Genomic DNA, 14,118 nt, shown 5'->3' with positions numbered 1-14,118 from the left:
ACAGAAGGATCTTGACAAACTTGAACATTGGGCACTAATAAAATGAAATTCAATGGTGAAAAGAGTAAGGTTCTACATTTAGGCAAGAAAAACCAAATGTACAGGTACAGTATAGATGGTACCTTGATCAATAGTAGTAACTGTCAGAGGGATCTTGGAGTCCTAGTGGACAACCATTTAAATATGAGCCAGCAGTGTGCAGCAGCTGCCAAAAAAGCCAACACAGTTCTAGGCTGCATAAACAGAGGGATAGAATCAAGATCACGTGAAGTGTTAATACCACTTTATAATGCCTTGGTAAGGCCACACTTGGAATACTGTATTCAGTTTTGGTCACTACAATGTAGAAAAGATGTGGAGACTCTAGAAAGAGTGCAGAGAAGAGCAACAAAGATGATCAGGAGACTGGAGACTAAAACATATTAGGAACGGTTGCAGGAACTGGGTATGTCTAGTTTAATGAAAAGAAGGACTAGGGGAGACATGATAGCAGTGTTCCAATATCTCAGGGGTTGTCACAAATAAGAGAGAGCCAAACTATTCTCCAAAGCACCTGAGGGTAGAACAAGGAGCAATGGGTGGAAACTATGGGTGGAGAAGTAACTTAGAACTGAGGAGAAATTTCCTGACAGTTAGAACAATTAATCAGTGGAACAGCTTGCCTCCAGAAGTCATGAATACCCCAACATTGGAAGTCTTTAAGAAGATGTTGGATAGCCATTTGTCTGGAACAATATAGGGTTTCCTGCCTAGGCAGGGGGTTGGACTAGAAAACCTCCAAGATCCCTTCCAACTCTGCTATTGTATTGTATTGTATAAGTTTTTAATCAATCATACAAAATATATTGTGTGAAAGCATTTAACTACTGTGAAGAATATAAGATTGAATGGTTATTATTAAGAAAATAATGGATAGTTTTCTGTAGGCGTCATAAACTTTGTGGTTTTCTGTAGGCAGTGTAAACTTGGTTTGCCCTCCAGGCATTAGGCAAGGAAATTAAATAGCAATAGCAATACTACTTAGACTTATATACTGTTTCCCAGTGCTTTACAATCCTCTCTAAGCAGTTTACAGAGTCAGCATATTGCCCCCAACAATCTGGATCCTCATTTTACCCATCTCAGAAGGATGGAAAGCTGATTCAACCTTGAGCCAGTGAGAATCAAACTGCTGGCAGTTAGCAGTCAGCAGTATTACCTTGCAACACTGCATTCTAATCACCATAAATGCACTGACTTGAGGAGTTGATGGCTGTGTGTTAATGTGGATGTGTGCACTGCCCTCAGAGGGATGGATTTGCAGTTTTGTTCATGTTTTAATTGTTGTTTTAATTTACTGCCCAGAGTCACATGTAGAATGGGCAGCCATATAAGGGAAAAATAAACAAACAGAAATATCTCCTGTCACCATTGGGAAATCTTTAATGAAATCTATGGCACAAACAGGCTTCGGGTTTTGTATGTAGCTTTGATTGCCAGACCTTCCTCCCGCAATATATTTTAGAATTGGACAAAAGTTGAAGAAAATGTCAACCAAAATAATCAAAGAATAGAAATCATAGAAGATGCCATCACACTCAGAGATCAGGTTGAAGGGTGGAATGTCTATGAAGATTCTCAGCCATCCAGGTAGAGTAATTTGGAAATGGTTGCCATAACAATGAAGGATGAATTAAGTCAACCTACTATGTCTACCAGTAGGATGTTTGTATGCCTTATTAATGACATACATTATATAAAATTCTGAAAGTAACATAGGTCATGAAATCAAACATTCTTTTCTATGATAAATTGAATGGTAAACCATAGTCCTAATGCCAGTACTGTGTTTCTGATGTTTACAGGTACTTGCCACTGTGGCAGATGTAAATGTGACAATTTAGAAGGAAATGGAATGATCCATGGTAAATACTGTGAGTGTGATGACAGAGAATGCATAGATGAAGAAACGGGACTGATGTGCACAGGTGAGCATATTTAAAGCTATGCTAATCACAGCAAACATTCTTCAGATAATCATGCTCTATCATTGAGGACAATTTTTTGCAGGACACAGTTCTGTTCCAACTTGTGTTGAATGCACCAATTTGGCTGGGCCTTAATCACAGCTGTCCTTAGAGATAATTTGGGGACCAAGGCAAGGAATACTGCAGTTACTAACCATCATTTTCTTTCAGAGAAAGGTAAATAGCTCCCCCACCCTACTTTGTTCTTTGAAGAATTTCTGCAACCCAGAGAAACTTGGTAACAGTTAGCTGTAGTTGTGAAAATGAGGAATAAAATTTAGAAAAGCAGAGCCTTTACAATAAACAGATAACAAAAGGACGGCAGTGTTTCTGCAGATCTGCATGAATGTTCACTGCTGAAGCAGTTTGAAGATTACTCTTCGGCACTTTGGACTGGAAGGCAAGGAGCTTCAGAACATGAACAACACCAAATGCTATCTGCATTTTCTTAAATTAAACACACCTTTTTTCAGAATTACTACTATCTTTTGCCTTTATCTTAGGGCATTCCACCTTATATCATCAAGGAAAAGAGCAGGACAGATGGCCACCTGATCCAGCGGCAAAGAAAGCAATATTGTGTGCATATGTTTTCGGCAGTGGTTGGAGGGCATTGTCATCTCCAAGGTGGTAGCCACAGCCTTGTGATCCAAGCTGCAACTCTTTTGAATGCTTATGACGATGAGGGAGGTGATGTGTAGACAAAAGAAATGGAGCTGGATTGCAATGTTGTACCTACAACTTGCAGGGTTTGACCTCTTTTGCAGATACAGTTCAGAGATGGGTTGCTCCTGGTTTGGTCCAGATTGGGTGAATTGGTAGTAGTGGTGGTAGGAGGCTCCGCAGAAGCATTGCGTGCATGCATGCACACAAGCAAACCACTAGTAAAAAAATGGAAACTCACCACTGATACAGTTGTATACATTTACTCCAACTGGGTCTGTGCATACCATAAGTCTCCTTTTTCCACTTCACATCATAACAATGTAAACCCTTGGTCCTTTCCTTATGACCATGTTTAGCTGCCATTAAATCAACAAAAAGCTGCAGCAGAATAGACCATTCCTCTATTAGCATGACTCAATCCACCTATTACAAAATAACAGGAGGATACTTATCCCACAAACTTTAATTAGAGATACCCAAGATTCATTTGCAGGTTAGAAAATGACCTTCAGAAGATAGCGAGACAGCACTGAAGTGGCAGTTTGCGTAACCTTTTGAAAATTTATCATTATAGTTAGTGCACCCCATTATCTAACTGAAGTTTTAATTGAAAGTTTCATTTATCATCAAATCTTCTGAGGCCAGAAGTTGCCCTTTCTTTTTGAGACATAAATATTTACTTCTGAGATGAGGTCACTGATGGCCTGTAAGAAGAAAAACATCATTGTACTTCTGAGAAGACAGTTGGAACGTATGCCACCGAAGAAAATTGAGCAGCTCATGGCTAATAGGAAAGAAACTATACTTCTCCTCTTCCCAAACAATCTCATTGGAAAAAAAATGCTAATTGAAATAAACCAAATTGACATCCTTTTCATAGAATATAAGAGTGGTCATCCCATTTTCAAGTTTCTATCCAATTCAATATCTTTTTTCTACAAGAGACTTGGATAGATGATTATCACATCTTTCAATATAATGCATCTCAGAGTATAAGGGGGTAACATCTTAAAGGTGGCATAGTAATTTTGATTAGTACAGAATTGGAAGCAAAAGCATCTCTTTTCTATATATATAGATAGATATAGGATCAATGAGTAAATGAAACTTATACAAGGTGGCAACACCAACCAATCAGAATTTGGTGCTGATTTTTTTAAAAAAAGCAGGAATGAATTTGATTAGTAAAAATAGTATTCGTATTAGATTAATCTAGCAATCTAGATTGAGAAATCCCAAACAGATCCTGAAGAAGTGTGGTAAACTGTTGTGTTGTGGTAGTCCCTCAAGTTAGTAAACATTGATCTTAATTCAAAAGAGATTTTAGATACAAGTTTTAGATACAAGTCATTATTCTGGCATAGCTCTCCCTATGGTTCCATCAATATAAGAATGGTTCTACGCTCAAATAACATTCTTCTTCTTCTAGTAGAGTTTTTTCCCATATAAACCAAATATTGATCCATTGGTTGCAAATAGAGGGAGTTGATAAAAAATGGAGACATCATGTAGTAAAGAGCACAAAATTGAAGATTATGTAAGGAAAAATGAAAATGTTCCCAAACATGCAAAGTTGTGATTTGATATACAAGAACCATGATTGTTCTAAACTCAACAAAGCTTCTCCTTCTTAACGTAGAGTAAAACAAACATAAGAAAGCAGAAGACTTGAGCTATGTACCATTTATTAAACATCTGATATTAGATCTGATGCCAGCAATGGAATCTTAGTAATTGTCAAAATTATACTGTTGTAAAGGAAGAATTTTTCTCTGTGATTTAATGTCAATAAAAAAGAAAAAAAAGTTATTGATAACTTCTGTAAATATCTGTAATATGCCCATTCTGACAGTTCAACTCATATAAACCAAAAGGTTTGATTAAATGCAGTCTGACACTTGACCTTTCAGAACAAAATGTGTCACATTCATAAATTCACATGAATCAAGCAGGTTCTTCTGAAGGCCAGAAAATGCCAGCTTTTGATGGGTCTTGACAGAGATTAAACACAAGACTTCACTGGCTCTCGAAACTCAAATATAAATGATGTCCATACATATTTTGTGATTATTATTTTTATGATTATGAGTTTTGAGAAAAATCTGACTCCCGTTAGACAAATCTTCATAACACCCATTGATCAAACATCTGAGGTTAAAACTTTTAAGTTTTCAAAAAGGAACTGAATATTGTATGTTTCTGGAAGGAAGCCTTCACTGTCAACATTATGTTTTGGGATAAGGCCATGGCATGTGTTACTGTGGAGACTGTTACTGCGAGGCTGGTTGGCATGGCGATAAATGTGAACTCCAATGTGACATCGCCCCCTGGGAGATCAAGAAGAAGTGTACCTCTCCAAGTGGCAAAATCTGCAGCAACAGAGGTTTGTCGTTCACCTTGGTTATCATCTAAGTTAACTTTTTCCCCCCTACCTTTGGCACTTTTCCAAAATTACAGGGCTTAGGGAAAACTCAGTTGATTTGTTATTACAAAAAGAGAGGTAGATATTGCTAACCATAAGCCAATGCCAGTTTCTTCTGATTTATTTGCCCACCCAGTGTATTAATATAGTGAAATATGGCCAAAACAAAATCTGGGGCAGGAAGAGAGCACCATGGGGAAATGCTGGTCAACATATCTGAAAAATATCTAAAGCACCTTAGGTTCCTCATAAACTATCACCTGTAATTTATGATGAATATAGCAATAGCAATAGCAGTTAGACTTATATACCGCTTCATAGGGCTTTCAGCCCTCTCTAAGCGGTTTACAGAGTCAGTATATTGCCCCCAACAATCCGGGTCCTCATTTTACCCACCTCGGAAGGATGGAAGGCTGAGTCAACTTTGAGCCGGTGAGATTTGAACAGCCGAACTGCAGAACTGCAGTCAGCTGAAGTGGCCTGCAGTTCTGCATTTAACCACTGTGCCACCTTGGCTCTATATGCACAGAGACCTACACACACACACACACACACACACATTTTCCATTATGGTGTTCATTCATAAGAGCTTAATACTTTTGATAGGGTTGGAGAAGGAAAACTGCTGAAAAATTACAAAGTAGGAGTCAGCCAAAACTATTCTCCAAAGCACCTGAAGGCAGGACAAGAAGCAAGGATGGAAACTAATCAAGGAGAAAGGCAACCTAGAACAAAGGGGAAATTATCTTACAGTTAGAACAATTAATCAGTGGAATAACTTGCCTCCATAAGTTGTGAATGCTCCAACACTGGAAGTTTTTAACAAGAGAGCAGACACCCATTTGTCTGAAATGGTATACGGTTTCCTGCTGGAGCAGAGGGTTGGACTAGACGACCCCCCAAGGTCCATTCCCACTGTTATTCTGAAGAAAGTTAGTCAGATATTGTGAAATCAGTGCATATGGAACAGCACTTGGGTGATGCTATTTCAGACCTTGGCCTCTTTTGTTTCCATGCTCTTTTTTAATGTGTTCACAAAACAACAAAACTAGATGTCAATGTAGGTATGATACACACAGACTGACAGGTCCTTTTTCCAATCATGGAATGGGAGAGTGCCTAACAGCAAAGAGTCTAAGCAAGATGAATGTTCCAATAGAGGCGCTAAGCAAAGAAAGGAGAATATAAGAGGCTTCGCTTTTCCTAGGTGATACTTTATTTTAATTGAAGATCAGTTGTGTTGGATGCAGTATGCATCTAGGTTGTGATGTGGTATTATGATCAGGCTTTCTCCTACCTCTACCCTCTATATTACATGAAACATGATTTTTATTTTGTGCATAAAATTAGATTTGTGCAATGTTCCTGTCAATGAAATTTTCTGCTGAGTACAGTATCAAATCTTATTCTTTCTTCTTAGGGAAGCATTTATTGTTTGCTGTGAGTGTGTGTGTATATGCATGTATATGTTTGCAGACGTATGAATTCTTGTCTGTCTGTCCGTCCGTCCATCCATCCATCCATCCATCCATCCATCCATCCATCCATCCATCCATCCATCCATCCATTCTGACCTAGGCTTCCCCAAACCACGAAACAGACTCCTTGCCATGACAAAAAACCCTTTTTTAATTAAGTTACTGTGAATTCCTCTCATTCACATCCAGCAAAGTCTTTTAAGGGTGAATATATAGTCAGAGACTTTATATGGCCTGGAGAGCTGCCAGGCTGATATCTTCAAAAATTGGCAAGGCGCTTCTGAGAGTCATGAACCAATTAAGTGAACTAATTGTCTCCTACAAACTCCACTCCCCTTTCGCTCCTCTTTTATTCCCTATGGGAATATTATCCCAATTTCTCCACCTTTGCTCCTGCTCCTTAACTATTCCCTTTGTCTGGCCACTCTCTGCATGCACACACTGGGAACAGGCTGCAGCTGTTTGTCTCCCTCACTGATGTCTGACTCTGAAGGAAGCTGATAATTGGCATACAGCTCTGGCCCCCTCTCTGCCTCCAATGCAGAGTCCTCATCAGAGCCTTCCTCAGACTCCAGGATTGGCCCATGTTCGTCTCCTTGTCCGAATTTGCTGCCAGCTCCGCTGGTCGCTGGTGGGACACAATACTTACTATCTATCTATCTATCTATCTATCTATCTATCTATCTATCTATCTATCTATCTATCTATCTATCTATCTATCTATCTATCTATCTATCTATCTATCCTATCTATCTATCTATCTATCTATCTATCTATCTATCTATCTATCTATCTATCTATCTATCTATCTATCTATCTATCTATCTATCTATCTATCTATCTATCTATCTATCTATCTATCTATCTATCTATCTATCTATCTATCTATCTATCTATCTATCTATCTATCTATCTATCTATCTATCTATCTATCCTATCTATCTATCTATCTATCTATCTATCTATCTATCTATCTATCTATCTATCTATCTATCTATCTATCTATCTATCTATCTATCTATCTATCTATCTATCTATCTATCTATCTATCTATCTCTATCATCTATGAAATTTATTTTCCTGAAATTTAAACTGACTCTGGACAGTTTACATAAAAATTAATTAAGTCTGCTCTAGATCCAATTTTTTAAAAATTACTTTTTAAGGTTTTATTAAAGAGAACTGAAGGCCAATAGGGAATTTTAATATATTGGTTGACTCAACAGAGACATTGCATTTTATTTTTGATATTTTAACAATGGAGACGATATGGTTTCTAAATACTGTGACTGTGTAGATAAGCGTTGCTGCCATCCTGAGAAACGCTTTCCAGGATTGTTGTGATTCTATAATAGAACCAATTCAGAAGACCTTACATGCAATATTCCATTATGTGAGAGTCAGCCCTCAATCTGTTTTGCTCAAAATAAAATTTGTGTCTAAATCTTTTGTATGTACATGTTAATTTCTACCACTAATTTATCATTTCATTTTCATTCAAGTAATTTTAGTTTGATTGGATGAAAAATATTCATAAATAGATCTACTGTAAGTTTCTAAAATGTGAAAATGTTTGTTTTCACTAAGAAAATGTTTAAAATATCAACTGTTGTTTCTCTAACTACAGTCCAGATCTATTAGAAAGTGCAAAAGTGCAAATCTAAAAATTCATCGCTTTACTACCTCTTTATTGAGAAAACTCTGTCAAATGTGGAGCATCTAATTATCTTGAGAGCATTTATAAAATCCTCTCATTTTAATTATACGGCAATTTAAAAGCCCTGGCTAAAATATTGAAAACACACACATACACACAGACTGATATTTCTAGAAACTATGCACTAGATTGTAACATCAGTTTTGTAAATGAATTATTTGTCTATTTGGTGACATGGAACTTTATGATTGATGGAATGTCATGACTTGGTTGAAAGTAATACTTTAAAAAATACTGTATTTTTTTTAATAGTTAACCATATAAGATCAGAAAGAGTGGCAGAAGAAAGAAGTATCATTGGAAGAAATATCCAAATAGTCAAATGTTTAAGGAATACTGTATGGACTGATTCAAGGATAATTATGGTAGTGGGCAATTCTGACATATATCCTGGGGATCCCCATGTTTATATTTTGGATGGCATTAGTGTGTATTTTGTTCACATGATGACATCCCTGCATTCTTCCCTATGGGTGATGGTGTATTTTTTGATGAGGGCAGGTTGGGTGAAGCTCAATGGGAAACTTTGAGCTATTTATTGTCTCTTATTGTCAACCTCACAACTGGCGTGGGGGAACCAAGAGGAAGAAGTACTTCCTCAAGCTTCTGAATGAAAATCATGAATACATGCATTATTAGCAACTTATATTCAACCTCCCTTGTTTTCATGCAGTCAATAATAATTACTAATATTCATACCTGGTCAAATCTAACATAAATTGATCTAAACATTCCTAGTTTGCGGGCAGTTAGTATTAATCATGCATCTCAGATCTTGGGTTTCTATATAGGGATTTTGCACTCATAGGTTAAAATAGTTGAGTGGCACAAGGTTATGTCAGCCATTTTTTTTGTTAGAAAAAGCAAATATATTCTAACTGGCATGTTTGATGACTAAAAAGTGCAGCAGTGCAGAAAATAAAATGCCTCTAAAGTCCCAACCTTTCTTGGTGACTGGGAACTCCTGTGGCTGGGAAGCATAGAATAGAGCCTCTATTTTCATGCCATGCATGCCCCAACTTTATTAATCCAAGAAGTTAAGCTCCCTGTAAATTTAGGGTATTACAGAAAACTGTAACAAAAGCTTGCAACTTAGAATAGAATTGAATAGAATATAAAAATGTGGGTTAAACAGCATTATCACCAGATGAATTCGTAACTGGCTGACCAACGGCACTCAAAGTGTATCCTAAATGGAGTTGCATCTCCATGGAGGGAACTATACAGAGGAGTACCTCAAGTCTCTGTCTTAGACCCAGTACTCATCAATGATTTAAATGAGGGATAGAAGGGGAACTGATCAAATTTGCAGATTTCACCAAGCTGGTAGTAATAGTCAAAACTCCAGAAGATAGGTTCATTCATTAACAGTAAGGTTCTACATTTAGGCAAGAAAAACCAAATGCACAAGAATAGGATAGATGATACCTGGTTCAATATTAGTATTTGTGAGACAGATCTTGGAGTTCTAGTGGATAATCATTTAAATGTGAGCCAGGAGGGTGCTGCAGCTGCAAAAAAACATAGTCCTCGGCTGCATCAATAGAGGGGTAGAATAAAGATCACATTAAGTGTTAGTACCACTTTATAATGCCTTGATAAGACTACACTTGATTTTGGTCATCACAATATAAAAAAAATATGTTGACACTCTAGAAATAGTGCAGAGAAGAGCTACAAAGATACTTAGAGACTTGGAGACTAAAACATATGAAGAATTGTTGCAGAAATTAGGATGCCTAGTTTAATGAAAAAAAGGACGGGGTGACATGATGACAATGTTCTAATATCTTAGGGGCTGCCACAAAGAAGATGGGGTCAGCCTATTCTTCAAAGCATTATAGAGTAGACCAAGAAGCAACGGATGGAAAATAAGGAGAGAACCAACCTAGAACTAAAGAGAATTTTTCTGACAGTGAGAACAATAAATCAGTGGAATGACTTGCCTCAAGAAGTTGTGGGTGCTGCAACATTAGAGGTTGTTAAGAAGAGGTTGGACAACTCTTTATCTTAAATGGTATAGAGTTTCCTGCCTGAGCAGGGGGTTGGACTAGAAAAGCTCCAAGTTTTCCTCCAACTCTTTATTTTGTTATTCTGTTAACAACATTTTGTGTAAAAGGCTTTTCTTTGGTAATGGCAGGAATAAAAAGACCTGCTGTTTGAGGACCAGATGGGAGGCATGGCAGTGCTTCTGACTCAGTATGCACTCAGTATCCCAAACTCTCTAGGGCTGTTTGCACAACATAGCAACCCATGTGGCTTAGGTACAAGGAAATACACTTCTCCAATTGCTCCTCTCTCTGAGCTGCACAGCATGTATGCAGTAGTCCCCAGCTTGTGTAATGGCCTATCACACTGTGTGAACACAATGTTCCCAGGACTTCCAGCAGGAAAAAAACTATGGAGTGTCACCATGATTTGTTTAAAGTTTGCTTATGAAGAAGATCACAGCAAAAGACCCCAGTGCAGTGCATTTGCTCAGCATGGTAAATGATAAACAAACTACCCACAGCAGATACCAAGCCATAGCACACAGAGAGGAATGACTAAGTGTGGGTGTTTAATAATAACAAACAAGCTTGGCTGTTGTGTCCATTTAATGTTGTCTGGGTGTGCAGCAGTGGTGGGTTTCAAATTTTTTTAGAACTTCTTCTGTAGGTGTGGCCTGCTTTCCGGGTCCACTGGTGAAAGCTCTTCTAATCGGTTCAGTAGATTTGACGAACCGGTTCTACTGAATAGGTACGAACTGGTAGGAACCCACCTCTGGTGTGCAGGTACTTCTAGGGGGTCTTTGGAGAAAGATCCCAAAGAGCTGAAGGTAGTGCTCTTTACAAGGAGTCAAAGAACTTATGGTACCTAGGATAAGTGAAAATATAAAGTCAGGAAAGCAAACCTAGCCACACCCACATATTACACCCATGAGATAATCAAGACTGAATAATTGTGATTTAGAATCTACCTGCATGCACCCTTTTCAGATGCAAATGTTGATTTCCTCTAGTTAACGTGTTCAGGAATGATAAATTTCCTAGCCATTTGAAACACAGCTGCTAACTCAATAGTTATACATGATCAGAATAACAGTTCTCAACATTGTGTAGCCTCTCAGTTTTTGAAGGTTCCCAGAATATAGTTAACATGTAGAGACTAATTGCTGATTCTTCTTGAGTTCTGATTTTTCAGTGAATGTATGGACAAAAGGGACTAAAACCAAATTTGGTTTAAATTCTTCCTATCTAAAATATATATATGTAGAAACAATTTTTAAAATTGCATCTCTCCTCCCTTGGATCCTCCATACCCTTGTGGCCAATGCAAGCCTTATTTTCAGGGCATTTGGCTATGAAAAGATTGCCCAGCCTTGTCATATTTCATTTAAATATAAAATTGTTGGTTTTTCTTTGATTCTGTTAAATATCAACTTTTCCTGTTGCAGGAACCTGTGTATGTGGTGAATGCATATGTCATGATGTTGACCCAACTGGAGATTGGGGAGATATTCATGGAGATACTTGTGAATGTGATGAACGCAACTGCAAGGCAGCCTATGATCGATATTCAGATGATTTCTGTTCAGGTAAAGGAAATAATTCAAGGACTTAATGTGATCTCAATGGAAGATCTAATATGCTTTACAGTGGAAACTCTAATAATACAGAGCCCAAATAATAACATATATTGTTACAATCCTATTTATGCCACAATTATAAACTTGTGTCCTGACTTCCAGATACAAATAGATAAGTCATAGGATTGCATGATGGCGTGACTCCACATTCTGTCATTTCCTGCCTTTGTCCCTTTTATGTGGAGGAACAAAATGATCTCATTCCACAAGATTTCCAGAAAGTGATCTGGTGGCTGGATCTGTATTTTGTCACATGAATTCATATTCCCCTGAGTTGTCAGACTAGTACGTATGAAAGAGAATATTTGTAGCTCTGAATTGATGTGCGGAGGAGTCCTTGATGGTCTCTGAGCTTGGTTGTTTTCTTGCAGACATGTTAAGTTACTTTATCAGTTCTAGGTCTATGTTTATTATCTAGTCATGAATGAAACATCTGTAAGAAAACAACCAAGCTCAGAGAGTACCAAGGACCCAAAGTTAGTACCATCTAGCAGTTACAGCTTCAATGCTGAGAATCCCTTGTGTTTTAAGATGGCCAGCTATATTATTTTGAAAAATAAATAAAATATGTAGGTACATTGAAGTGTTTAATACAAAATATCAAAGCATGGAGTCCAGTATCTTGCGACTTTTCCTCCTTTATGTCCAAAATAGTGAACAAACTTTTATTACTCACCATTATTTTATATAACTCAAGGTGGCAGATAAAATGGTCCCTTCTATTTTCCCCACAAGAACCCAATTGGATGGGATGAGATAGACAGAGCAACTGATCCAAAGTCACTCAGACAGGGAAAAGATTAAGACTCACAGGTGCTCAGTTTCTAGTCCAATCTCATCTACCTTTACCATAATGGCTCTCTAAACATCCTTAACAACCCATTCATGCCAGCCAAGTACCAATGGAGCAATTGAAGAATCAGAAGGAAGCAAGTAGATGAAATCATTTTGGCTTAGAATAAACTGAGCCAGTGCCTGACAGGTGAATTTTTTTTCATCAATTATGAAGAAGAAAACATAAGGAGGAAATAAAGTCTGCAAAAAATGTATTCAAATTAACCATCTGGAAATTATAATAAATAAGCTTGTAAATTAGGTGCCTACCTAGAATTAAATGAAACACTTGGGGTTAATTTAAAATTTCTATACTGAAAACCTGGAAACCCTATCGTTCAATTTTACCTGGTGGAGTTTCCATTGGAGATTCCTATACTCTCAATATTTCATTTCACTCCAAATTGCTGATAGTTGTCTTCTTCAGTCCAGAATTAAATAGTACATATTATTATAGAGATCCTACCAAAATCTCCAACTGGGAAGAAATAAATCTCCTTCTAATAACCTCTCTCTCTCCCCCCCCTCTCCCCCCCTCTCTCTCATAAATTCTAAGGATTAGGAAAAAAATAAGAAATGGGGGCTATAATGCACTTTCCTGTACCCCAATTTCCTATGAAGAAAACTCATGTAAATTTTTATCATTCTATACACATCAATGGTGGGTTGCAATTTATTTTACCACTGGTTCGCTCATGCGCTCGTGTAATGCTTCTGTGCATGTGCAGAAGCGTCCGGGTGGGTGGGTGGAGCTTACCACCATCACCACTACCAGTTTGTCGGATTTGGGGTGAACCAGCAGCACCATCTCTGATACACATGTTAGGGATGTGATAGAAGGTGGATTGTTTCTTTCATTTTACTATTTTCTACTTCTACACGTTTTTTTTCCATCAGGAAACTCAAGCAGAGTACACAAATTTCCCAGGAAGTTTTAAAGCAAATTTCTAAGTTTGAATTATACAAACCTTTGTCCCCCATTTGTTACAGCATATCAGCCCTCTACCAGTACAGCTAGCAGGATGGAGATAGTCTTCAAAGAATTCTTTCACAAGAATTTGATAGAGTTCCATAAGAGATTAAGGACAAAAATGGGGGGGGGGGGTTCATCTAGTTTACATGTATGTCTAGTTTAATGAGTATGTCTAGTTTAATGAAAATAAGGACTAGGGGAGACATGATAGCAGTGTTCCAATATCTAAGGGGTTGCCACAAAGAAGAAATAGTCAAACTATTCTCCAATGCACCTGAGTGTAGAACAAGGAGTAATGGGTTGAAACTAATCAAGGAGAGAAGCAACTTAGAACTGAGGAGAAATTTCCTGACAGTTAGAACAATCAATCAGTGGAACAGCTTGCCTCCAGATG

At 37.6% G+C, this 14,118-nt stretch overlaps 1 protein-coding gene across 2 annotated transcripts in view; it reads left to right on the top strand.

Annotated features, from left to right (window-relative positions):
• Positions 1 to 14,118, top strand: part of ITGBL1 (integrin subunit beta like 1) — a 186,337-nt gene that overhangs the window by 68,381 nt on the left and 103,838 nt on the right. For both annotated transcript variants that reach the window (XR_015698170.1, XM_087726189.1), the window contains exons 4-6: positions 1,845 to 1,967; positions 4,915 to 5,055; positions 11,726 to 11,866. Coding sequence is in view for 1 of the 2 variants with exons in the window: in XM_087726189.1 (XP_087582315.1) it covers positions 1,845 to 1,967; positions 4,915 to 5,055; positions 11,726 to 11,866 (405 nt within the window). In the remaining variant the exon portion in view is untranslated. The remainder of the gene's footprint in view (positions 1 to 1,844; positions 1,968 to 4,914; positions 5,056 to 11,725; positions 11,867 to 14,118) is intronic.

Source organism: Thamnophis sirtalis, unplaced genomic scaffold, assembly GCF_051295495.1.
Source record: "Thamnophis sirtalis isolate CommonGarterSnake01/CBP01778 unplaced genomic scaffold, rThaSir2_p1.2 scaffold_12, whole genome shotgun sequence".
NCBI lineage: Eukaryota > Metazoa > Chordata > Lepidosauria > Squamata > Natricidae > Thamnophis > Thamnophis sirtalis.
The sequence above is the reverse complement of the archived record's forward strand: the minus strand, read 5'-3'. Positions and strand labels throughout refer to the sequence as shown.